At 39.0% G+C, this 24,191-nt stretch overlaps 1 protein-coding gene across 5 annotated transcripts; it reads left to right on the forward strand.

Moving 5' to 3' along the window:
- The first annotated feature begins 4,688 nt into the window (after positions 1–4,688).
- Positions 4,689–15,236, forward strand: Rnf6 (ring finger protein 6). Of its 5 annotated transcripts, none has more exons than XM_070003087.1 (5): positions 4,689–4,975; positions 5,695–5,777; positions 7,908–8,118; positions 9,806–9,901; positions 12,886–15,236. In XM_070003087.1, the coding sequence occupies exons 3-5, from the start codon at positions 7,926–7,928 to the stop codon at positions 14,643–14,645; spliced, it is 2,049 nt and encodes a 682-aa protein (XP_069859188.1). In that variant the 5' UTR covers positions 4,689–4,975; positions 5,695–5,777; positions 7,908–7,925; the 3' UTR covers positions 14,646–15,236. The 5 variants fall into 5 exon arrangements, with proteins under 5 accessions (XP_069859188.1, XP_069859189.1, XP_069859186.1 ...); XM_070003088.1 differs by lacking the exon at positions 4,689–4,975 and adding an exon at positions 5,140–5,233; XM_070003085.1 differs by lacking the exon at positions 4,689–4,975 and adding an exon at positions 5,289–5,576.
- The last annotated feature ends 8,955 nt before the right edge of the window (positions 15,237–24,191 follow it).

A 24,191-nucleotide genomic window follows, 5' to 3' on the forward strand; every position in this document is an offset into this window, starting at 1 on the left:
CTCTGGATACAAGTAGTCCTTCCACTTTGACTTTATGAATCCCAAGTTATTAGAAAAACAATGGGATACTTACATCACATTGACAAGCCCTAATTAGTGAGGCACAGTACAGACCACAGGGCTCTGGAACAAATGCATCATCTGCTACAGAGAGTAACATGCTACCTACCATTACTGCATCAGTGCCTCAGCTCAAATATGTGGACTTAGAGTTAAGAAACAAATATTAATGTTTGAGTTATAGATAGCTCAGCTTGGGATGAGTGTGAAGTGAGAATACATGTTACTGTAATCCTCTCAGTTGGTAGAGCTATAGGCAGTGGATTTAGTCATCAACTTCATTTGCAGATAGAAGTGGCCCATTTAAAAGAATTCATGGACCAGGCGCTGATGGCTCACTCTTATAATCCTAGTTACTCAGGAGGCTGTGGTCTGAGGATTGTAGTTCAAAGCCAACCTGGGCAAGAAAGTCTGTGAGACTCTTAACTCTTCAAAACTACCCAAAATTCTGGAAGTAGAGCTGTGCTCAAGTGGTAGACCACTAGCCTTGTGCAAAAGAAGCTCAGGGGCAGTGCCCAGGGTCTGAGTTCAAGCCCCAAGACAAGAAAAAGAAGAGGAGGAGGAAGGGAGGGGGAGGAGGAAGAGTAGAGGAAAAGGAAGAGGAAGAGGAAGAGGAAGAGGAGGAAGAAGAAGAAGAAGAAGAATAAGAAGAAGAAGAAGAAGAAGAAGAAGAAGAAGAAGAAGAAGAAGAAGAAGAAGAAGAAGAAGAAGAAGAAGAAGAAGAAGAAGAAGAGGAAGAAGAAGAAGAGGAAGAAGAAGAAGAGGAAGAGGAAGAAGAGGAAGAGGAAGAAGAGGAAGAGGAAGAAGAAGAAGAAGAAGAAGAAGAAGAAGAAGAAGAAGAAGAAGAAGAAGAAGAAGAAGAGGAAGAAGAAGAAGAGGAAGAGAAGAAGAAGAAAAGAAGAGGAGGAGGAGGAGGAAGAAGGGGGGAGGAGGAGGAGGAGGAGGAAGAGGAAAATGATTATTCATGGACAACAACAAATGTTAGCCTAGATTGTTGGTCAGGAGTTTTGACATATATGGGGAAGACTGGCTAATAGGAAGATGGGTTTACCTGTGATAAGGGCACAAAGACTTTCCATTATAGCAGAACATTAACCAATCAGTAGGCAGAATGACTAGGTTAGCACATTGCAGACAACGGCTGTCAAAGCCACCCTAATTTTTACACATTAGGCTGGTGGATAGAGTGTCCATGGCAGAGGTGGAAACTGCATAGGTCCAATAGTTTGAATTCACACCAAAGCTGTTATAATTGCTGTTGCTATTCAGCATCTGACCTATCAACAGCAGAGAGTTAATGGATTATCAAGAAGGCCAAACAGTCACTGGGTGGCACATCAGTTGTATCAGGCAGCTTCTAACCTGCAAAGAGGAACAGTTCGTCATGACTGGGTTTGACATGCTTTCCAAGTATGTGGTTGCCATTCTGGCCCTTGTTTCCTCAGCCAGTCCCACTACCAAAGGACTTAAAGAATGTCTGATATATTGACACAGGATTTCATACAGTCCTGCCTCAGACCAAGGGACTTAATTTCCAGCAAGAAGGTATTATGGGAGACACTTAAAAACTAAAATTGTGGGGCTGGGAAAGTGGCTCAGTGGTAGAGTGCTTGCCTTGCATGCATGAGGCCCTTGGTTCGATTTCTCAGCACCACATAAGCAGAAAAAGCTGGAAGTGGTGCTGTGGCTCCAGTGGTAGAGTGCTAGCCTTGAGCTGAAGAGCTGAGGGACAGCACCCAGGCCCAGAGTTCAGGCTGGCAAACAAACAAACAAACAAAAAAAACACTAAAATTGTGTAGACAAGAAACGTTAACTTTTTATGTGACTTGGAAATACTCAGAATTTCTCTTTTATCCAGCTATCACATCTACTTCCCTACATTCATCCCAACTCTGCTTCCAGTAACCTGAATCCTACAAAAAACAAACAAAAAAGATCATGTTTTTTAAATTTTTAACTCTTCAAACATATACATTTTTTTCTCCATTTAACATTTAAAAATATTTTTACTTCTAAAACACATATCAATATTTAAAGTGATTTCTGCTTGAACTTGTATGTATAATGTGTGCTTTTTTCTCTGACCCTGTATTCACAATATCTAAGATCATAGTACTAAAATGTACTAATCCTGTTTGCTACAGAATTGTAATTTTCTCTGCTCAGCCATGCAGTAAGGGGAGGATAGCATTGTTCCAAGTGCCATGCTAAGTTCTAAGGCTAAAGAAAATGAATAAAATTATTTCTTCACATTTAAGGGGCTTAGGCTCTATGTGAGGGAAGACTGAAAAATGAACAGAAAACTACTAAGAATACTTGCTTAATGGTTATCTTTTTCCACTAAAAAGTAAGGTAAGCCTAGCTACTTAGGACACTGAAATGTGCGGATCATCCCAGACAGGAAAGTCTGTGAGACTCTTTTCTCCAATTAACTTACCAAAAAGTCAGAAGTGGAACTGTGGCTCAGGTAGTAGAGTACTAGCCTTGTGAGAAGAAGCTAAGTGAGTGCTGGGGGCCATGAACCCAAATCCCAGCTTCTCAGGAGGCTGAGATCTAAGGATTGGGGTTTGAAGTTAGCCTGGGCAGGAAAGTCTGTGAGCCTTTTACCGCCAATTAGTTATCAGAAAAAGCAGGGAGCTGAGGCTCAAGTGGTAGAGTGCTAGCCTTGAGCACAAAAGTTCAGGGACAGTACTCAGGACCTGGTTTAAAGCCCCAGGACCAGCACTAAAAAAATGTAAGGCACAGCCATTGTTTAGTAGGACATTTCATGTATCACTGTTATCATTGCCTCTAGTTCATAGTCACACTCTATTAAATAGAGGAATTCATGCTAAAAGTTTTATATGATCTAAGCAGAGTGTTTGAATGAGTGACACCTTCAGTTTGATCCCCAGTACTGAAAAAAATATTAAAAGAAATTGAATTATACAAGAGTTATAGGAGCATTTAGAATGGGCATCCATTTTATGTGTAGATATTGGATGAGGTTAAAGTGAGCACCTAGGGTGTATCAGGAAAATTTCCTTAAAAATGATATTTCAAGTTGGGCACCTGGGGCTCACACCAAGAGTCATACCTACTTGAGGGGCTGAGATTGGTAGGATCATGGTTCCAAGCCAGCCAAAGTAGAAAAGTCTCAACAAGAAGGAGCTGTGATACTTTGTGCCTGTTATGCTATCTACGTGGGAAGTGAAAAATAGGAGGATCATAATATAGCTCATACCTCAGGGCAGAATGCCTACCTAGTAAGCATTGATTTCACACTCAAGTACTGAAAATAAAAAAATAAGATTTGAGCTGAGTCCTGAGAGAGGAAGTTTGGTAAAAGGTTGATGATTGCATCAGTTATTATAACTTGATATGGAACATCAACTATTTTAAGAGTGCCAAAAGATCACTTAGCGTGTACAGCAGAGAAATACTGAAGTCCTTGCAGTGTGCTCTACATGCATATTTTCTTTTTATTATTGACACCAATATGCTGATTGAAAATTTGACCATTTACCCCTATTATACTGGTAGGGCCAATCATGCTAAATAGTGCATCTTATTATAAAGGCATCCAGCATAAAGATGGAAATAGTCAATGCAACAATGAAAGAAGGAAGGAATGTGATAACATCACCATGAGCACCTTAGATGATTTAAGTCATTTAGATGGTGAGGGTATCAGGAAATGGATCTATGTTAGAACAGGGCCTGATGATGACGATTGAGACCAAGTGAAGAACTTAACTATGAATCTTAGAAAACAAACAACCCAAACCACAGATGGTTGGGGGTTTTAAGCTATTTTCTCAACAGCAAATCGAGAGAGAGAGGAGGGGGAAGGAAGGAAGGAAGGAAGGAAGGAAGGAAGGAAGGAAGGAAGGAAGGAAGGAAGGAAGGAAGGAAGGAGAGAAATTAAGAAAGAAAGAAAGAAAGAAAGAAAGAAAGAAAGAAAGAAAGAAAGAAAGAAAGAAAGAAAGAAAGGAAAGAAAGTTAGTTCTCCCAAATCCCACAAGCCAGGTGGATATGGCTCAAGCCTTTAATCCTAGCTTCTTGGGAGGCAGAGATCAGGGAATCACAGTAATAGGCCAGCCTAGGCAAAGTTCATGGGATTCCATCTCAAATAATGGCTGGCCTCAGTGGTATGTGCCTATCATCCTAGCTATTCTAGAAAGCACAAATATTGGCTCGCATTCCAGGCTAGCCTGGGCATAAACCAAGACTATCTCAAAACAGTCACAAGAGTGGCTCAAGTGGTTGCGGACGTGCTTAGCACGCTGGGTGATCTCAGTTGGAACTGTGGTCGTGCCAAAGGAAAGAAAAAGCACTTAGAAGCCATTTATTGGACTTTCCAACTCTTGGCTAGCCGAAAAGGCCAGGCTGATTAACACACTACACCTGGACAGTTAAGAGACAGGCACCGACTGTTGTACCGCACCAAGACACAAAACAGGTGCAGGTGCTGGCACTCTGCAAGCATGGAACAAGCACAGCGTCTCTGAGATGGCGCGCTGCCCACCCCCCGCCCGCCCCGCGATCAGTGCCCGGAGGTCTGGACTTGAAAAGGAGGGCCCCGTGACCGCGGCGTGGCGGGGGGCGGAACGCAGGCGTCCGCTCCCGCCGGAGGCAGTTTCCAGACGCACCACCCTGGCGCTTCAGACCCCGCAGCCCAGCGGCCTCCCTCCGCGCGGCCTGGTGGAGGGGGCTTACGGTCCGGGACCTGCCGATCTTCTGCCTAGCTTCCCCTCGGCCTCGGCGACCCCACACTGCAGCAGGGCCCGCTTCAAGGACACCACGGGCCCCTCAAGGCGCGGCGGACACCCTGTCCGGCCGCCCCACCACAGCCTCCGGCGGGCGGAGAGGACAACCGCCCACGGCCTCCTCGTATTTTTCCGGGCCGGAGGCGTGTCGGACGGTTCCAGTGGAGGTGGGCCGGGGGTGGGGGCGGAGGGGAGTGCCGGTCGCTCGGGGTCCTAACCACCACTACTTCCTGGATACGCCTCTGAAAGCAGGCCGTCCTGGGGTGGGGGGGGGAAACCACCCACCTTTTCTCTGATTGGTTAACTTCTCTCTAAATGAGTTTCCGTAGCTGGGGATTGGCTTGGAAGCACCGTCTGTCACCTGCTTCCCGGTGGGAATCTAGGTCGCTCAGGGAAGCGTTACTTGAGACCCGGTTGGGGGAGAGGTTGGTCGGGGCCCGGGAGCCGGGTTTGTTGGTTGTAGTGGGGACGGTCCTTTAGGCGCGAGCTTCCTTCGCAACGGCCAGGGAAAGAACCAGTAGCGGGACGGAGGGCGGAGGTGGCAAGAAAGTAAGGGTTTTCGAAGTGGAATCAACCTAACCCTGGCAGCATCCGAATGGGTATGTGGTAGGAAGGAAGGCCGTTGAGAGAGGAGGCCTGATCCCAGGAGCAGTGACGGTGTAGAGGCAAGGCCTAGATTTGTCGTGCGAGAAGAGAAAAGAAGGTCTTGGAGAGGGCGGGGGTGATTTCCATGACCGGATTGTGTGGGGACTCTTTTACATTTTCTAGGTGAGCATATGACAAAATCCGCTGGAGAATATTCGTTGGCTTTGCATTAGAGTTGGGAGTCTCTGGCCTTCAAAGAAGCAACTTCATGAATAATTCAGCTCTCTTTTTATTGCTTCAGATGGGCAGCTCTCAAAAAAGGCACAAACAACTGAAGGATGGATACGATTTCATATGTTAAAGACATGTTGAAAGGAAAATAAGGTATTCACATGGATTTAATTGTGGATAATTGTACAAAAATAATATCTCAGAGGAGCAAGTTTCAGGTTTTCTAGTATTAGGCTGTCCTGATTTTTATATCAGTTTTCAATTTTGTAAGTTGGTTAGTATCTTATAACCGCCAAATAATGCTCTTGCTGATTTATGGGCCTGACAGTTCTAGAAATGGGAAATCTTGCGTCTAAAATAATGTTAACTAGCATTTTAGTGGACAGTGCTACTCGATCTTTCATTCAGAGTGACAGTGTAATAACCACAGTAAAAACACCTTGAATTTGTAATTTAAGATACACGGAAATTGGATAGTTGCCTACTCCTACAGTAGTTTAGACTCCTAAGCTAACTTCTTTGTAAAGCAGCTTGCATTAAACACCTGTCATATTTTCAGAGGTAGAGTTGCAACATTTGCTTCCCTGGCAGCCTAGCCATTTGTGCTCCAGACTGCATTCTTTCAGGTGTTGTATTGTTACACATATCTCTTAGTGAGCGCACCAAAAGATTGTCAAAGAATAGTTTATTTCCTCAGCAGAATACCTCCACTAGCTATTAATGATAGACCTGAACCCTACCCTGGGAAATTTTGACCATGGATTGGGAATGAGATCTGGGCATCTGGATTTTAAAAGAATGCCTTCATGTAAGTGTGATAAACTCCTATATTAGTAACTTATTAGATTGATGTGCTTAAAAAAATTCTAAAATATGGGCTGGGAAGGTGGCTCAGTGGTAGAGCGCTTGCCTTGCATGCATGAAGCCCTGGGTTCGATTCCTCAGCACCACATAAGCAAAAAGAAAAAAGCCGGAAGTGGTGCTGTGGCTCAAGTGGTAGAGCGCTATCCTTGAGCTGAAGAGCTGAGGGACAGCGCCCAGGTCCAGAGTTCAGGCCCCACAACCGGACCCCCCCCCCAAAATTCTAAAATATGCCTGGTGCGGGTGGCTCATGCCTGTAATCCTAGCTATTCATTCAGGAGGCTGAGATCCGAGGATCATGGTTCAAAGCCAACCCTGGGCAGGAGAGTCCCTGAGACTCTTTTATCTCTAATTAACCACTAGAAAACAGGAAATGGTGCTGTGGCTCAAGTGATAGAGTGCTTGAGCTGAAGAGCTCTGGGATGGCACCCAGGCCCAGAGTTCAAGGCATGACCTACCTCCCCCCCCCCCCCCCCGAAAAAAAATCTAAAATACTTATGAGACAAATGGTTCTTTCTCTCTTTTTTTTATAATTTGAAAATCTGAGTTCAAACCACAGGACTGACAAAATAAAGCAGTCAAAAAAATTGAAAATAAGCTTCTTGGGAAATGACATTCAAATGTAATCCAAAAATAGCATCTGCTTAGGCAAAGTCAGTAAGTTTCACTGGCAGTCAAATCCCTGGACCTAACCATTCCAGTCTGAGGGAAGAGCACAATATGGAGAAGCACAGTGTTTTGATGTACTCCCACAAACTTAAGAGCTGCAGGTGTCCTGTTGTTTCCTGTAGGATTTCATAACAATCCTGTTGAGATTTAAGGAGAGATCAACTCTTGAGTCTGTTCAGAAGATAGAATAGGTAAATTATTTTTTGTTCAAGAAGGTGCAGTGAGATTGTGGTGATAATACTACCTTTATTACCTTTATTTTGGAAGCATTTCATTTCTGGAAATAAATATAAATTATACCCCATCCCTATCCCTGAAGTGGCCCTTTCTTATTAAGAACATGAATAACTCAAGCCTAAGATTGCTGTGTTAAAATGAAGTACCCAAATATTTGAAACTTGAGTGACAACTTTTAGACAAGTTTCACCAGAGTATCAAAGAAGGAGGGGGAAATAATCACTTTGGTTCAGATATGAAGCCTTTGTGCTGAATTCTGCCTGGCTAAATAATGATTTTAGGCACAAGGCAAAGTAGTAGGCCCATATGTTTTCTGTCCTTTATAAGGTATTTTTTAAAAATTATCTTAAGTTCTCCCACTGCAAGATTTGACAAATGAAGTATTTGAGTAAGGCACACAATTTTAAAAATACTAATTTTAAAATGCAAAGTCATATGCAGTCCATGATAATACCTTGGCTTATATACATATATACATATATATGTGTGTATATGTGTGGATATTTATTTGAACAGGAATCCCAGAGCCTCAGTATGAATCAGTCTAGACCTAGATCTGATGGTGGCGGTGAAGAAACTTCATCTCAAGACCAAAATCATCGTGAAAATGAGAGAAGATGGCAGCAAGAGCGTCTCCACAGAGAAGAAGCCTATTATCAGTTTATTAATGAACTGAATGATGAAGATTATCGGCTAATGAGAGACCATAATCTTTTAGGCACCCCTGGTAAGATATGCATGAAAGACAGTCTGTCTTTTTTTTTCATCATCGGAAAGAGGCATTTCAAGTAAGGACAACCTTCCCCCACCACCCGTCCCCCCACTTTCCTCTCTCAAAATATGAACTGTTTTTGTGAATTTAAAAACTTTACAAAATAACAGTCGAAAAATCATCACTAGCTCACTTCTCTATTTTATGAGGAGAATACTATTTATGTGTACTAACAAATTTCAAACTAAGACGTTAATGTGTAAGTGTTAAGTATTTGAACATATATTCAAGCCTCTCTCCTACCACTCTCCTCACCCTTTCTTCTTTCAGCTTTACATTGTTATGGATTGAACCTAGGAAATGCTAGGCAAGTGGTTTTTGTTTTTTTGTTTTGCTTTGTTTTTAAATTTATTTTTTATTGTGAAAATACTGTATAGAGGAGTTATAATTATATGGGCAAGATAATGAGTACATTTCTTATCGAGCATTGTAGCCTCCTCCTTTGTTTCCCCTTCCCATCCCATCCCCCCACCACCCCCCCTAGGCAAGTGTTTTATTACTGAGTTATACCCTGAATGCTCCAGTTCTCTAAAGTTAAACAAAATATTATTTATAAAATATTTTAAACTCAAGTTTAACTCATTTGAGGTGTTAATTATTAACTTGTAAAGTAATAGCCCCCAAAGTTCAATGTGCTCTGTAACATTCTTAGAAATTTATTTAACAAATAACATGAAATAACATGAAATTTCTGTGTTTAAATATTGTTGTTTTTATGTTGATGGCCTATTTAATATGTAAATTTCAAGTAAGATTTCAAGGAAGATTAGAAGTTTTGTCAAAATACTTTTTTTTAAAAAAATAAGTCCAGGGGTTTGAACTCAAAGCTTGGGAGCTGTCCTTGAGCGTCTGTGCTCAGGACTAGTACTCCACTATTTGAGCTACAGCTCCACTTCCAGCTTTTCAATGGTTAATTGGAGACAATTTTATAGACTTTCCTCCCCAGGCTGGCTTTCTTCAAACCATAATTCTCAGATCTCAGCTTCCTGAGTAGTTAGGGTTACAGGCAGAAGCCACTGGGGCCTGGCTTCCCTTGTTAATTTATTATTTGTTTATTTGTTTATTCTCTTTAAACATTTTTTTAAACACAAGCTCTATGCTTGCTAGGCAGGTGTTCTATCACCTGAACTATATACCAGCCCTTTTGTTTTTAACATTTTTGCCCTGGGCTGTCTTAGACCAAGACCCTCTTACATATGCACACATCCATGTGCCACCTTGCACAGTTGGCTAATTTTTGTGGAGTGTGGGAAAGTCTTGCTAACTTTTTGCCTTGGCTGGCCTTCAACCATGAACCCCTCCTTGTTTCTGTTTCCCAAGTATCTGGAATTCCAAGTGTAAGTCATTATACACAGCCTAATTTCTTTTTAAGCCTGACAAAAATGCACATAATTATTGTTTGTACTATGTAAGAGGTAACAATTACTCAAATCATATTTTAATTTTAATAAAATTGCATATGAGACACAACCAAATTGATGTATGTGTGTCAGTTAAATATTTTAATTGTTCACTTTGCACAACAGAAGAAAATAATAACATTGTTTTCTATAGTTTGCTAAAAATTAGTTTTAGCCTTCATGAGTTCTCATAAAACTTGGTAATTTAAAATTGTTAAATGAGCTACCTTTCATTGTTTCAGGAGAAATAACATCAGAAGAACTACAACAACGGCTAGATACAGTGAAGGAACAACTAGCATCTCAACCTGACTTGAGAAATGGGACAAATAATAGAGGTACTATGGAGTCCTTTCCATAAAGAATAAGCTTGATTGGAACAATGATAAGTAAAGAAAATACTGTATTTTGTGTAGTATATTTCGTTTTGATGCTTTCAGGTAATATTTATGTGTCATAGGTAGTATAGGACAAAAACATGAATAAAAAATGTCATATACACCGATTGCCTTCAAGAAGCTTGTATTACATAAAATAGTACAGAATTAAGCTATTATAAGCAGTTCTATTTAATCTTAGAATGTATACACTACTTTTCTACAGTGTTCTAAATAGGCTTACCTTCTAAAAATTTGTATATAGAACAAAACAGAAAGACTGAATCAGGACACCTGTTTTTATTTCCTTTAAAGACTTTTTGATATTTTACTAAACATATAGCTATAATATAAAAAGTTTTATAAAAAATTTGAATTAAGGATTGGGAATATGGGAATTTAGCTCAGTGCAAAGGCACAGGCCCTAAGTTTAGTCCTCAGCTCTGCAAAAATTAAAATAAGAAAATATAATAGAAGTCAATAAAGCTAGAAATAAAACCTAATTTTAGTGTTCCTCTTATCAGTTCTATTTCTATCCCAGATATATTTATTTGTAATTTCACCTATTATGTCAAAATGATCATACCAATTATAGTGAATTCAGAACATGTTCAAAATGCAATAGCTCAGTAAAATAGAATGTTTTTTTCCTATGCTAACAGCTCAGAGAAGATAGACAAATTTGCTTCTCAAATCCTAGGATCTACCTAACTAGCAGAGTGAGTCTATAATTGAGCCATCTGGTGAAGAAGCTACTAGCCAAATGTGACTTTTTAATTAATTTATAAGGAAGTTTCTCAGTCATACCAGTTACATTCAGTTTCTTAACATTACCTGTAACTGGACTGCACAAAAATAGAACATTTCCCCTATTGCAGAGCAGTTTATGGGATACTTCTGTTCCAGAGTATCATTTGTATGATCATACTTAGTTACATCCACAGCTAGGTATTTGCTGGTACCTAGACCAGGTTGTCTCCATGTCTATTTGCCATGCTTGTAATCTATAATAGAAGAAGAGTAGGAGGGAATTGAGCTAACTTGCCTATATTTACTGTCATCACTACATTCTAATTAATCAATTAATGGAGTAGCATTAAGAATGATGTTTACTGGCCTTTTACTCATATTTTTCCAAACTAAAATGAAAATTAGATATTAACCCATTTTTAATTTGTGTTCAGATATGCAAGTTGTATTTATAAAGCTCTCATGTTGGTCTTTTAAGTAGGTTTAACTGTAGAATGTACTCATCAAATAGCATATTTTCTTTAGAATCTAGCTAAGGTCACTATTTTATTGGCACCAGCAGGAATTAATAGCTTTAAACATTAAAAGAAAAACAAGTTTCAACATTTATGAAGAAAAACAAAAAATGTTTATAGCTATATTGGAATATCTTAATGAAATAAAAAATATTTTATCTGATATGTACTTCTGATTAGAACACATTTTTAAAGTCAAAGTCTGTCTCAACATATTTTTCATTAAGTTTTATACTTTAAACTCACTGGTTGCAAATGAAATATTTAAGCTTGGCACAGTAGCTCTATCATAATGAAAAATTTATTTGGGACACATTGATTAATAAAGTGGTTTTTTTCATAATAATATGAGTCTAGTCTTGCAAAGCTGGGAATTGTGTGTGTGTGTGTGTGTGTGTGTGTGTGTGTGTGTGTGTGTGTATGTGTGTATATACACTAGTACTAGGGCTTGAACTCAGGACCTTTGCTCTTACTTAGCTTTATTTGCTCAAGGTTGGAGCTCTACCATTTGAACCTCACCTCTACTTCTAGCTTTTGCTTAATTGGAAATGAGTCTTTTGGATTTGTCTGCCCAAGGTGGCTTTCAACCTTCAAATCTCAGCCTTCTGAATAGATAGGATTACAAGTGTGAGCCATTGGTGCCCACCTTGAGGCTGGAGATTTAGCAATGAAGTTCACATTCAAAATGAATGTAAAAAATAAGTTGAGAGTATTTATTGAATGCTTCCTACCTATGTGTCAGGTATTAATCATTTTATATTCAGTGTCTTATTTTATATTCACAATGCCCCTATGAAATTGCTACTATTGTTACCCCTTATTTAAAGACAAGGATAAAGTCATATAGAACTCTTGAGTTCACATAAAGGCAGCTAATATGGTTCTAATATTTTATCTATAAAGCTAGGTTTCTTTAGATGAACAGTTTTTGGCAAGCCCTGAGATATAAGATAAAATTGCTAAGGAATGATTCCAGATACGAATTTTGCCATTGTATTTTATTGTAGTATGTGAGGGAAATAATTATAATTGTAAAATTTTGGTATTGGGTATATTTCTCATTTGTCTTAGTATTTTGTTAATAACGAGCAGATATAAAGCAAGAAAGTAGATTTCTCCACAATTTTGCATAAATACTATCTAAAGTTTTATAATTTCATATGTTTATAATATATATGTATATATATTTAGAAAGTTCAATTTTTGGTCACTTTTGTATTACTGGGGTTTGAATTTGTAGCCTTGGGCTTGCTAGATAGGGGTTCTTCCGCTTGAGGCCTCTAGTCTTTTTGCTTTAGTGTTTTTTTTTTTTTGTTGTTTGTTTTAAATAGTGTCCTGGGGTCAGTCTCAGACCTCAGTCTTCTTACCTGAACTTCCCAGTAGATGGGACCACAAGAAGGAAATCACCATGCCTGGCTTGTTGATTAAGATGGAAGGGCAGGGAGAGGGTCTTGTTAACCTTTGCCCAGGCTACCCTCTAACAGCAATTTTCCCAAGCTTTGTCTCTTGGGTAGCTAGGATTATAAACACATCCCCCTGAGCCCTTTTAACCTTTTTTTGTTTATTAAAAACAGTCATTATTTAATACAAATTCTGTTGTTGTCGTTTTACAAGTGTTCAATAAAGGTCTAAGGATAGATTTTAGAAATAGACCTACAGTTGATTTAATTTGCCTTTCAGATTCAGAAATTCTGAGTGAAAGTTCAAATGAAGATTCTTTGATGGAATGGTTGAACACCTTTCGTCGCACAGGAAATGCTACACGAAGTGGACAAAATGGGAACCAAACTTGGAGAGCTGTGAGTCGAGCAAACCCAAATAGCGGAGAGTTTCGGTTTAGTTTGGAAATCCACATAAATCATGAGAATAGAGGATTTGAAGTTCCTAGAGAAGATTACATGGACATTCCGTTGTCAGATATTAGCAGAGATCATACTAGAAATAGGCAACAAAGATCAACTAGTCCTGTGGCTAGGCGAACAAGAAGCCAAACCTCACTGAATTCCAGTGGTAGTCGTCCTAATCGTCCAAGGACTAGGCTTGGTTCAAGAGGGCAGAATTTGGTTGAAGGATCATCCTCAACACTGGGAAGGTCAAGAAATGGCATCGGGGGAGCAGTTAACATTCCTAGAACTAGTTCTCCTAGCACTAATTTTAGTACTCACACAAACCAATCAGGTAGTGAACTCAGGCAGAGGGAGGGGCAGCGATTTGGAGCAGCACATGTTTGGGAAAATGGGGCTAGAAGTAATGTTACAGTGAGGAATACAAACCAAAGATTAGAGCCAATAAGATTAAGGTCTACTTTCAGTAGTCGAAGCCGTTCACCAATTCATAGGCAGAGTGGCACTGTTGATTACAATTCCCAAAGGGAAAGCAGACCTTTGCAACAAACCATTAGAAGGTCTATTAGGAGGAGACGTATAACTCAGGTTTTTTTAGAACAGGATAGGGGACGCCGAGGTACTACACATGCCCCATTCTCCAATTCAAGACTTGTGTCAAGAATAACAGTAGAAGAAGGAGAAGAATCTAGCAGATCATTAGCTGCTATACGACGACATCCAACAATCACACTGGATCTTCAAGTGAGAAGGATTCGTCCTGGAGAAAATAGAGATCGGGATAGTATTGCAAATAGAACCCGATCTAGAGTAGGGCTAGCAGAAAATACAGTCACTGTTGAAAGCAATAGTGGGGGTTTTCGCCGAACTATTTCTCGTTTAGAACGGTCAGGCATTCGAACCTATGTTAGCACTATAACAGTGCCCCTTCGGAGGGTTTCTGAGAATGAGCTTGTTGAGCCATCCTCAGTGGCTCTTCGGTCAATTTTAAGGCAGATCATGACTGGGTTTGGAGAACTAAGTTCTCTAATGGAGGCTGAGTCTGAGTCAGAGATTCAGAGAAATGGTCAGTTTTTGCCAGATATGCACTCAGAACTGAGTAACAACTTAGGTTCAGGTCATGACAGCAGCCAGCGTAGTGTAGGTTCCTCACGAGATAGGCGAGGCCAAGTAGGCAGCACTGAAATGTCAGGTGAAAATGAGACCACCCAACCACTGGCTCGAAACAGTGACAACAGAGGTAGCAGGCAGTTGGAAAATTCAAACAATTTAGTTGAGACTGGAACCTTACCTATTCTTCGCCTTGCTCACTTCTTTTTACTAAATGAGGGTGATGATGAACCAATACGTGGTTTAACCAAAGAGCAGATTGACAATCTTTCAACCCGGAACTATGAGCACAATGGTATTGATAGTGAATTAGGTAAAATCTGTAGTGTTTGTATTAGTGACTACGTAACTGGAAACAAACTCAGGCAATTACCTTGTATGCATGAATTTCATATCCACTGTATTGACCGATGGCTCTCAGAGAATTGTACTTGTCCAGTCTGTCGGCAGCCTGTTCTAGGATCAGGGGTAGCAAACAATGGATGAAGTGATGTGCTCTATTCAAATACTGTACAGCTGAGTATTCAAGCATTCTTTTGTTGAGTTATCTGTGATGAGTTAACTAGGATGAAAAATAACATTATAGTTTGATCTATTTTTTGTGTGCCTTTTTAACTTGTTAAAAAGAGAACATTTCTATAAAATTTAAAATGCAAATGTTCGATTATCCAAAAGTACATAGTAGTTAATATTGCTAGAACCAAATAACTTTCAAAATGTTTTTATTTTGGTAATTTTGTCATGCTAAGCACTTTTGTATCTGCACAATTCTGTAAGTTCAAAAATCAGTCTTCTTTTTCTTCATATTTCTGCAGACTTTACTTGAATTTTCAAGTTTCATAGGCTTAGTGGTGTCTAAGTCTGAACGAATGTTTGGCTGAATGTTTGCTAAATATATTCAAGTTACTTGAAGCGATAATTTAACATGCAGCATACTATATGTGTATATATAGATATATAATTTTAAGGTTAAATATACAGTCTAGAAAGTACAAGTTTGATTCTTATTTAAGCTTTTGGGAAAATACTGCATATGGCACAGCATTTAATGTTGACAAGGTCATTTCTGAGAGAAAGTAGAATAAGATATAATCTTAAGCTAGAGATAATTTACTGAAGCGTCTCTGACAATCTGAGTTTTTAGGTAGCAAGCATACATAATACTGAATAAGTATTTCTTTATTCAGAAATGGAACATGGAAAATTTAGGACATAAAGGTTATAAGTTCAGCCTTATTGTGACTTTTTGGAAGTGCAAGCAATTCTTTGGATTAAGTAAGATATATAATATGCATGGTGTCTCAAAATGAATTTTTCAACCTAAAAAAAGTCTATAAAGAACCAAATACATAGATAATGTATTAAGTTCACCTGGAGGCCAAAAGAAAAAAAAACTCCAAAGAAAACAAAAGACAAAGCTTTAAGAGAATGTAGAATTTATATAAACACAAAGTATGCATTAAAGATCCATTTCTAACAATAAATATTATAACAAAGATTTTATTGTGAATTGTTTTTTCCTTTTGCTTCACTTTGCCTTATTTACCGTCAAAATATAACAGTCAATTTTGTTCCTGAAGACCTGTGAAACACAAATTCATAAGAAGGGTCTTCATGAGCCTTAATATTTAAGACTATGGAAAAGTTATACCATCTGGGCCAAAGATTGTATGTTTATATCTGGAAAAATAGGAACTTGATAAATTATCACTAATGACTTTTGAACTTAGCATCATGAAGCCTTATCCATTTAAATTTCAAAAGAAACTAAAATTTAGTGAAATGAAGGAACCATGGAACATTTAAAAAAATGGTTGTGTTTGGATTTCATTATCCATATAATGTATTACCAATATAGCAACAATATTTTTATTAGAATAAAGATACTCTTTTATTAAAAATATTTGTTTAATAGGTAACAAATAATACTGCAGATATTGAGGACTCCTTGGGTGATGAATAAAGGCCCTGTCTTCATGGAGAAGTCATTATTTGCTTTTAGAAATTAAAAATTATTTTTACTTTCCTGTTTACTAGTGAAAATATGACAGTTTTGTGTGTGTGTGTGAGAGAGAGAGAGAGAAAGATATGTGTGTGTGTGTGTGTGTGTGTGTGTGAAAGACAGAGACAGAGACAGAGAGGGGAGAGAGAGTGAGGGAGCAGGAGAGAGGGTATTGCTTGAGAAAAATCTTGAAAATACCACAGGGCCAGACTGAGTGATTTAGAACTATCTCCACATTTAGTTTTTCTTTCCAATTAGTGTTAGGGAGTACATTTAGTGTTAGGGAGTGAAAGATTTTTGTGGAAGTTAAGACTTTGGAGTTAATTTATATAGGTTATTAAGGAGGCATACACTGAGAAGATTAATTTTTAAGGCTCGATTCAAAGACTTAGCAAACTGAGGAACTTTTATTTTACCTTACAAATGTTGAGATAAAAGAAAAATTATGATTATTTTAGTGGCAAATATTTAGATTTTTCATATTTAAGGAAGATTTGGGTTAATATAGCATACAGAATACAATGGAATCGAGAGAAATTGAAAAGTAAAGAAACACATAAAGGGACTATTGTAGTAAAGTAACTGATTCAGTTTTATTATTGTCCTTACCAGTTTTAGGATGCTAGTAACAAAACTAGAAGGAAAAAAAAATAAAGGTGTACTTTTATTTTTTTCCTTATGACATTATTTGGTCTCTAGTTTTCTGAGGGAGAGCAAAATACTTAGGGAGGAGAAGAGAACCACCTAGTGGAGGAGGATTTGTTGACACATCCCAGTTACAAGGTATCTTAGTGCTAACCATTTGTCTCTTGTGTAATGAGACTTAAATCCAACATTTCTTTCTTTAAACGTTTTAATACCATACATTAGTTATGGGGAGGCTTTCATTGTAACAGTTTGATACAATGTACCTCATCAGCCTCAACTACTTCCCTTCATGAAACTTTTTCAACTGGTGGTTGTTTTATTTTCATACCTGCATATAAAGTATTTGGACCATACTAATCTTCATTTACCCTCTCCATTCACCTCCCCCTCCCCACTGGTACTCCACCTCCTAACAGAGCCTGTTTTTCATCTTCTTCTTCCTCCTCCTCCTCTTCTTCTTCTTTTCCTCTGTCTCCTCTGCCTCTTCTGCCTCTTCTTCCTCCTTCCTTCTTCCTTCTTTTCTTCCTTCTTTCTTTTCTGGAGTGTATTAACCAAAGGGTTTCACTGAGATTTCACACACACATATATTTTAATCAGATAATTTTCTTTATTGCTGTATTTACCCCAACTATTATTTAACAGATTTGGTGATATTTTTCTACTATCTTTATACATAGATGTAGCAGTATTATATATCATATGAAATGTTCCTCCGGAAGTTCTTCTTTCCCTTGGCCCAATCAATTGGGAAAAATAGTAGAACAAGTAAAGAAAAGAAATGGAAAATAAAAGAAACAAAAAACCCAGTTTGCTGCTCTGCTTGATGTCATAAGATGTTTAAGTATTATTGTTACTTAACATAGTAATTGACATGAATTTAGAGACTGCATCACAGCACCTCTGAAGCTTGTGCTTTCTGGGGAATACTTGGGAAATTTTCAGCCTAATTTATTCCAAAAGATAACTTTTTAAAAATCAGACATATTGGTACACACCTGTAATTCTAGCACTCAGGAGATTGAGGAAGAAAGATTCTAAGTTCAAGGCCAGCCTGGGCCATATAGTGAGACCTCTTTAAAAAAGTTTCCCTAATTTAACTTGGTTCTGTCTTCGGAATTAACTCAGTTTCTACATGCAAATAATTCTGTCTCATGAATAGAGAAGAGAGAAGGGCTTCTACTGATTCTGGGTTATAAAATGAACCCAGAATAGAATGGGGCATCTGAAGATGCTGTATCAAGACCAGACTTAAACTGAGATGTATATTTTCGGGCAAACTATTTCTGGACAAGAACATCCAATGAGTTTTTAATCTTCTTGTATCTCTCCATTTGAATAATATTTGGCCAGAGGAGGAGAAAACTTGTAGAAACAGGTATTTCCTTTGCAATGGTTGCTTCCCTCAATTTTGGGTAATATTGGAAATAAGAGAATTGCCTTTTTGAGTTAGATAATTTTGTAGAAAGCCAGATTGTCTAAAATTAAGAAGAACATTGTATTTCAAGGACATGATGATGGGTGTCAGTAGGCATTGTTTACTTAGTATCTAGAGACAGCTTGAGAGTCCCTTTCATTGAGTGTGTGATATTAGGGTTACATAATTACTTTTAGAAAGTTTTGAGTATTTGAATCTCTAAACACTGAGTTAGCCCCTATATCTGTTTTTTGTCATCATCATAGTAAAATGGAACTGTAGCTACTCAGGAGGCTGAGACCTGAGGATTGCAGTTCAAAGCCAGCCCCAGGAAGGAAAGACTGTGAGACTCTTATTTCCAAGAAATCACAAGAAAACCAGAAGTGGCCCTGTGGCTCAATGATAGAGCACTAGCATTGAGCTGAAGAGCTGAAGGACAGCACTCAGGCCCAGATTTCAAGCTCCATGACTGACCAAAAAAAAAAAAAAAGAACTGGTATTGTTTGTAGATAGAAGCTATAAGCTGCTTAGTAAATATAAACTGCTCCTCATATATTTAATTCTTAAAGTGTTTCTGCTTAATCCCTATCTAACCAAACTGTACAATTTCTAATATTCACATTTTCCCAATGAGAATCTAAATGGGCATATAGCTTCGGTCTTACAAAGTGGCACAGTTGAGCTTCTGTGATTCTGGCTTCTGTGGTTGCTATCCATTCCTTCATCCTTAGTTTGAATTTAACCATTACTTTGAATTAATTAATCCACTCTTCTCCATTCCACAGTTTATGACATAAATAATAAAAGAAGCTTCTGTCTTCCTAATCAAGTGAAGTGGAACGAATATACCCAACCAAAAGAGGAAATGAAGTACCATACATTCAATATTGGTCTTGAATATATACCATCCATTGTTGAGAAAGCGTAGCAGGATGAGCAATAACATCTCAGAAGTATTCTCAGTTGACCCATTTATTTAGACATAAATTGGCCAGACTATCTAGTTGGCTTCGAGGGAGGACTTTACTTATGGTGCTAGTGTTAGCAGTGGTGCACAGAGTTTTGAGGGGATGCTAGTGAAGAGTTTGATCGTAGTGTTTGCTTTAGTAGTTGCCATGTTGTTGACTAGACTGTAACAAAACTTTTTTGACAATACAATGTCCTTATAACAGTACCTTCTCAAAGTTGTGTTTGGGTCTTGTATTATAATCATCATCCTTATTCATGCCAGTCCTGGGGCTTGCACTCAGGGTCTGAGCACTATCCTTGAGCTTTTTTGCTGGAGAATAGTGTTTTGCCACTTGAACCTTATTTCACTTGCAGCTTTTGGGTAGTTAATTGGAGAAGGGAGTCTCATAGACTTTCCTACCTAGTCTGGCCTCAAATTGTGATCCTCAGAGCTCAGTCTCCTGCGTAGCTGGGATTATAGGCATGAGCCACCAGTGTGCCTGGTCAGTCTTATTTTTAGGAAAAAAAATTGGGGGCTGGGAAGGTGGCTCAGTGGTAGAGCGCTTGCCTTGCATGTCTGAGGCCCTGGGTTCGATTCCTCAGCACCACATAAGCAAAAAGCAAAAAGCAAAAAGCCGGAAGTGGCGCTGTGGCTCAAGTGGTAGTGCACTAGCCTTGAGCTGAAGAGCTGAGGGACAGCACCCAGGCCCAGAGTTCAGGCTCCACGACCAGACCCCCCCCCCAAAAAAAAATTGGTACCAGAAAGTAAACTTGCTAACCAAGTGTTGTAACACTTAAACTCTGCTCCCAGCCCTTTTTTTGCTTTAGTTACTTTTTGGAAAAGGTCCTACTTTTTTCCTGGGCTGGACTTGGACTATGATCCTTCTAGCTGGAATTACAGGCATGAATCACTATGCCTGATTTGTTTTTATTGAAGCAGGGCTCACTAATGTTTTCTCCGGTTAGCCTTGAACTATGATCCTCCCACTCTCAACTCCCAAAGTAGTTGAGATTATAGGTATGCGCCACTATGCCTGGTATGGTTTTTTTTTTTTAAACTTTTCTCATATAAATTCTTACCTTATCTTTCTCTCTTCTTGGCAGTACAAGAATTTGAACTCATGGCTTCATGCATATTAGGCAGGTAATCTACTACTTGAACCATACCCCCAGCCATCCACTGTCTCTAAAGTAGTTCCACATTCTTCCTCCAGTGACTCCAATACAATCTTTCTATAGGCACATTTGGACATGTCACTCCTCTGCTGTTTTCATAAGTTTGCATGGTTCTTAGAATAGTAAATAGGTTCTTCACATTTTATTTAGCCTCTAAATACCTTTTTTCAATCTCATTTTTACTATTTAGGGTCCCTCTTGGGGACTTTACCTTGTCCTTCATAAAACAAGGCTCTACCAATGTGTTCTCCCACTAACTGGTCTTTTCCTCTCTTCTGTTTTTGGTAATTTTCGCATGTCCTTTGTTACCTCAAATATTATTTCTGTAAATCTTCTTCATTAGATACAATGCATTGTGTCCACAATACACTGAGAGTCCATGAAAGTATTTCAAATTTCTTTTAAAACTAGTTACATATATATGTATATATGTATATATATATATATAGATATATAGATATATAGATATATAGATAAATCCCACCTAGCTTCTGTTTGCCTTGAGACTGGTACAATTATAAAACATAATTTGTATATTTTTCTTTTCTTGTACCACTACTGGAGCTTGAACCTAGGGCCTGTCCCTTAGCTTTTTTTGAATACTGGTACTCTGCTACTTGAGCCACAGCACCGCTTCAGTTCTTTCAGTGGTTAATTGGACCTAAAAGACTTTCCTGACTGAGGTGGCTTTGAATCTTGATCCTTAGATCTCAAGCTCTCAAGTGGCTAGAATTACAGGCATGAGCCACTGGCTTCCAGCACTTTTAAGGTATTTTAAGTGGGAAGAGATTCATGAAAATAAAATTACAAAGAGTCTTATTCCCAGCAGTGGACGTCAATTATATTATCTTTTCCAAAGAGCTGTGAACTCTTTGAAGTTATTCTCAGCACCTTAGCCCAAAGGCTGATACAGAGTAGTTCACTTAAGATATATTTAATAAGAAAATCCCCAGAAGTTTCAGAATAAGATAAATCCCAGCTTAGAAAAAGTTTTCACTACTTTGCCTGTAAATATTTTGTAAGTCAGAACACATTTATTATAGAAATAATATGCTTATATTTTAAAGGAACAGGAGAACAAGCTCCCAGAACAGCAACCAAGTTTACATAATCCCCAAGATTATAAAAATATTCAAGTGCAGTCAAAAGTACAAAAACTGAACAAACCTGCAACTTAACAGACCAAGGACAAATTGATATATATTACTATATTTTCAATGCTTTGTTGTGGTGGTAGTAGTAGTGCTGTGAATTAATCCTTATTCTTGCCTGTAACCTTTCCTTAACCACCTCTTACCTATGAAGAAATTTTTTAAAAGCTTATCTTAGCCAGTAGGTGCCAGTAGCTTATTCCTGTAAATCCTAGCTACGCAGGAAGCTAAAATCTGAGGATCAAGCTTCAAGGCCAGCCCAGACAGAAAAGTTTGTAAAATTCATACCTCCAGTTAATCAGCAAAAAGCATGAAAGAGAGTGATGGCTCAAGTGGAAGCGTACCAGTCTTGAGCAAAAAAGCCAAACAAGAGTACAAAGGCCCTGAGTTTAAGCCTTAGTACCAGCTCTAATAGGGAAAAGCAAAAGTTCATCTTGAAGGCAAGTACTTACATTCTCTGAAGCTTATCTTTGTCAAATTTTGAATGGGCCTGTTGTCATTCACACACTTTGCTACCTGCTACTGTGGCAACACTAGCATTGGGATCTCTGCCTCAGGGCCATTGCCTGGCAAGTGATAGCTTTGGCATGCATATCTCTCCTTACTTTTGTCTGTCCCTCTGCTAAGTCCCCAGGCAGTGAGAAAGGGAAGTCAACAAGACTGTCTATGCCACCTTGGGTGAGCAGAAGTGAATGAGGAGCCTGGTAACTTCTGTAACCTTAGTCAAGCAGGTTAACCCAGTCAGCCTAATATTCAGTGTGTCTCACCATTAGCTATGTGCAGACATTTTTTAACAAACAAAAAGACTTCAATCTTCAAAAGTCCATTCTCTGTGATTGATAGTAGAAGGATAGCAGCTAACCCCAGCCAGAAAGGTATGGGAAGAAAATGGAGACTGAGACAAGGGTTAACATGGTAGGAAACAATGGCACAGCACAAATCACTTTTCTTATTTCCTTCAGGCTTTATGTGGATTCCAAGACTGACATGCTCTTAGGAAAGGCCAGGAGCAAGGTGGAAGGCAAGCCCTTCCCTTTCTGCCCTCATGCTCCAAGGTGAGAGAGGAGGAGTGGTCCAAGGTGAGGGAACTTCCTTGCTCAGGCTCCCAAGTGAGGGATCTAATCAGAAAGTGCCTTAACAGAAGGCAAGCTCTCTCATTTTACCCTTATGCTCGGAGGTGATGGCAGGTCCAATCCAAAGGGGGTGTGTGTGTGTGTGTGTGTGTGTGTGTGTGTGTGTGTGTGTGTGTGTGTGTGTGTGTGTGTGTGTGTGTGTGTGTGTGTGTGTGTGTGTGTGTGTGTGTGTGTGTGTGTGTGTGTGTGTGTGTGTGTGTGTGTGTGTGTGTGTGTGTGTGTGTGTGTGTGTGTGTGTTCCAATTAGAAGGTGTTGGTAGCATGTTATTTTCTGACAAAAGAGTGAAGCAGATTGATGACCTTATTTATATAAAGCCTTAAGATACATATTTAAAAAGAAAAACTAGAGTAGTGCTCAAGTATTTGGTGCTCTGCTTTGAAACTCCCAAAACGGATATATACATAAATGTAATTCTGAGGTGATCTGTAAGAAACCAGAACCAGAACAGACACCTAAATATGCTCACAACTATAGTTTTACCCTAACAGGCAACCAGGATGCTTTCTGCACACAAGTTAAAAGTATTTTTATTATGTTTTTAAAGTTATCTTTAAGTAGTTGTATATAGAAGTTGAAATTCAACAAATAAGTTTATAAATACAGTGCTTCTTGATCAATGTCACTCCTTTCAACATTCTCACCCTTTCTTCCTACCCCATCCCTTCCCTCACATTGTTTTAATGCTTTTATTACCTATAAGTATAAATGTCAAAGCTCTTATCTTGTCAGGATGCGATAGACCATCTTTCTGGGGACTTCTCTACCTATAGAAATGGAGGTAGAAAAGGAAAAGCTCCTCCAGTTAGCAGTGGCAGAGTATGAGAGCTTGCAGCGCCCTCTAGTGTTGAAGCTTCTGTTCTTCAGCGATCAAGTCTTGAGGCCTTTGACAGCCATGCTTCAGAGGCAGGCTTGGTGTGGTTGATAGCCCATTATAGCGGTTAATGTAATACCTCTTGTCTCTACTGATGTTGTTTTCACTCCTCTTGCTACTTGCCTCAATTGGTCACTGATGTTCATTTCACTCTTAGGACAACTCCTTCCCTCCCCTACATATTACTTTCACTTCCACTGCCAGACTCTAACTAGCCACCATGACAAGCTCTGTTCCTGGTACTGTGAAGGTCCCAGTTGGTCGCTGATGTTTCTGTCAGCACTGCTCTTGCCTCTACCACTGGTCCTCCTTTTTTCATGTTATCAGCTCAGCTACTCTACTAATGAAATCAAAAGTAGTTAAAGGAAGATGAGTGGGTGTGGTGCCTCATACCTATAATCAATCATAGCTACTTGGGAGAAGGATGTAAGACAAGATGAATAGTTTGAGGTGGGGCATTTAGTGAAAAACTGAAAATAGCTGGGTGCTGGTGGCTTACACCTGTAATCCTAGCCACTCAAGAGGCTGAGATTTGAGGATCATGGTTCAAAGCCAGCCCAGGCAAGAAAGTCTGTGACACTCTTATCTCCAATGAATCCCCAGAACGCTGGAAGTGGAGCTGTGGCTCAAAGTGGTAAAGTGCTAGCATTGAGCAGAAGAGCTCCAGGACAATCCCTAGGGCCTGAGT

This window comes from Dipodomys merriami, unplaced genomic scaffold (genome assembly GCF_024711535.1).
Source record: "Dipodomys merriami isolate MVZ:Mamm:240054 unplaced genomic scaffold, mDipMer1.0.p SCAF_6, whole genome shotgun sequence".
In the NCBI taxonomy this organism is placed as follows: Eukaryota; Metazoa; Chordata; class Mammalia; order Rodentia; family Heteromyidae; genus Dipodomys; species Dipodomys merriami.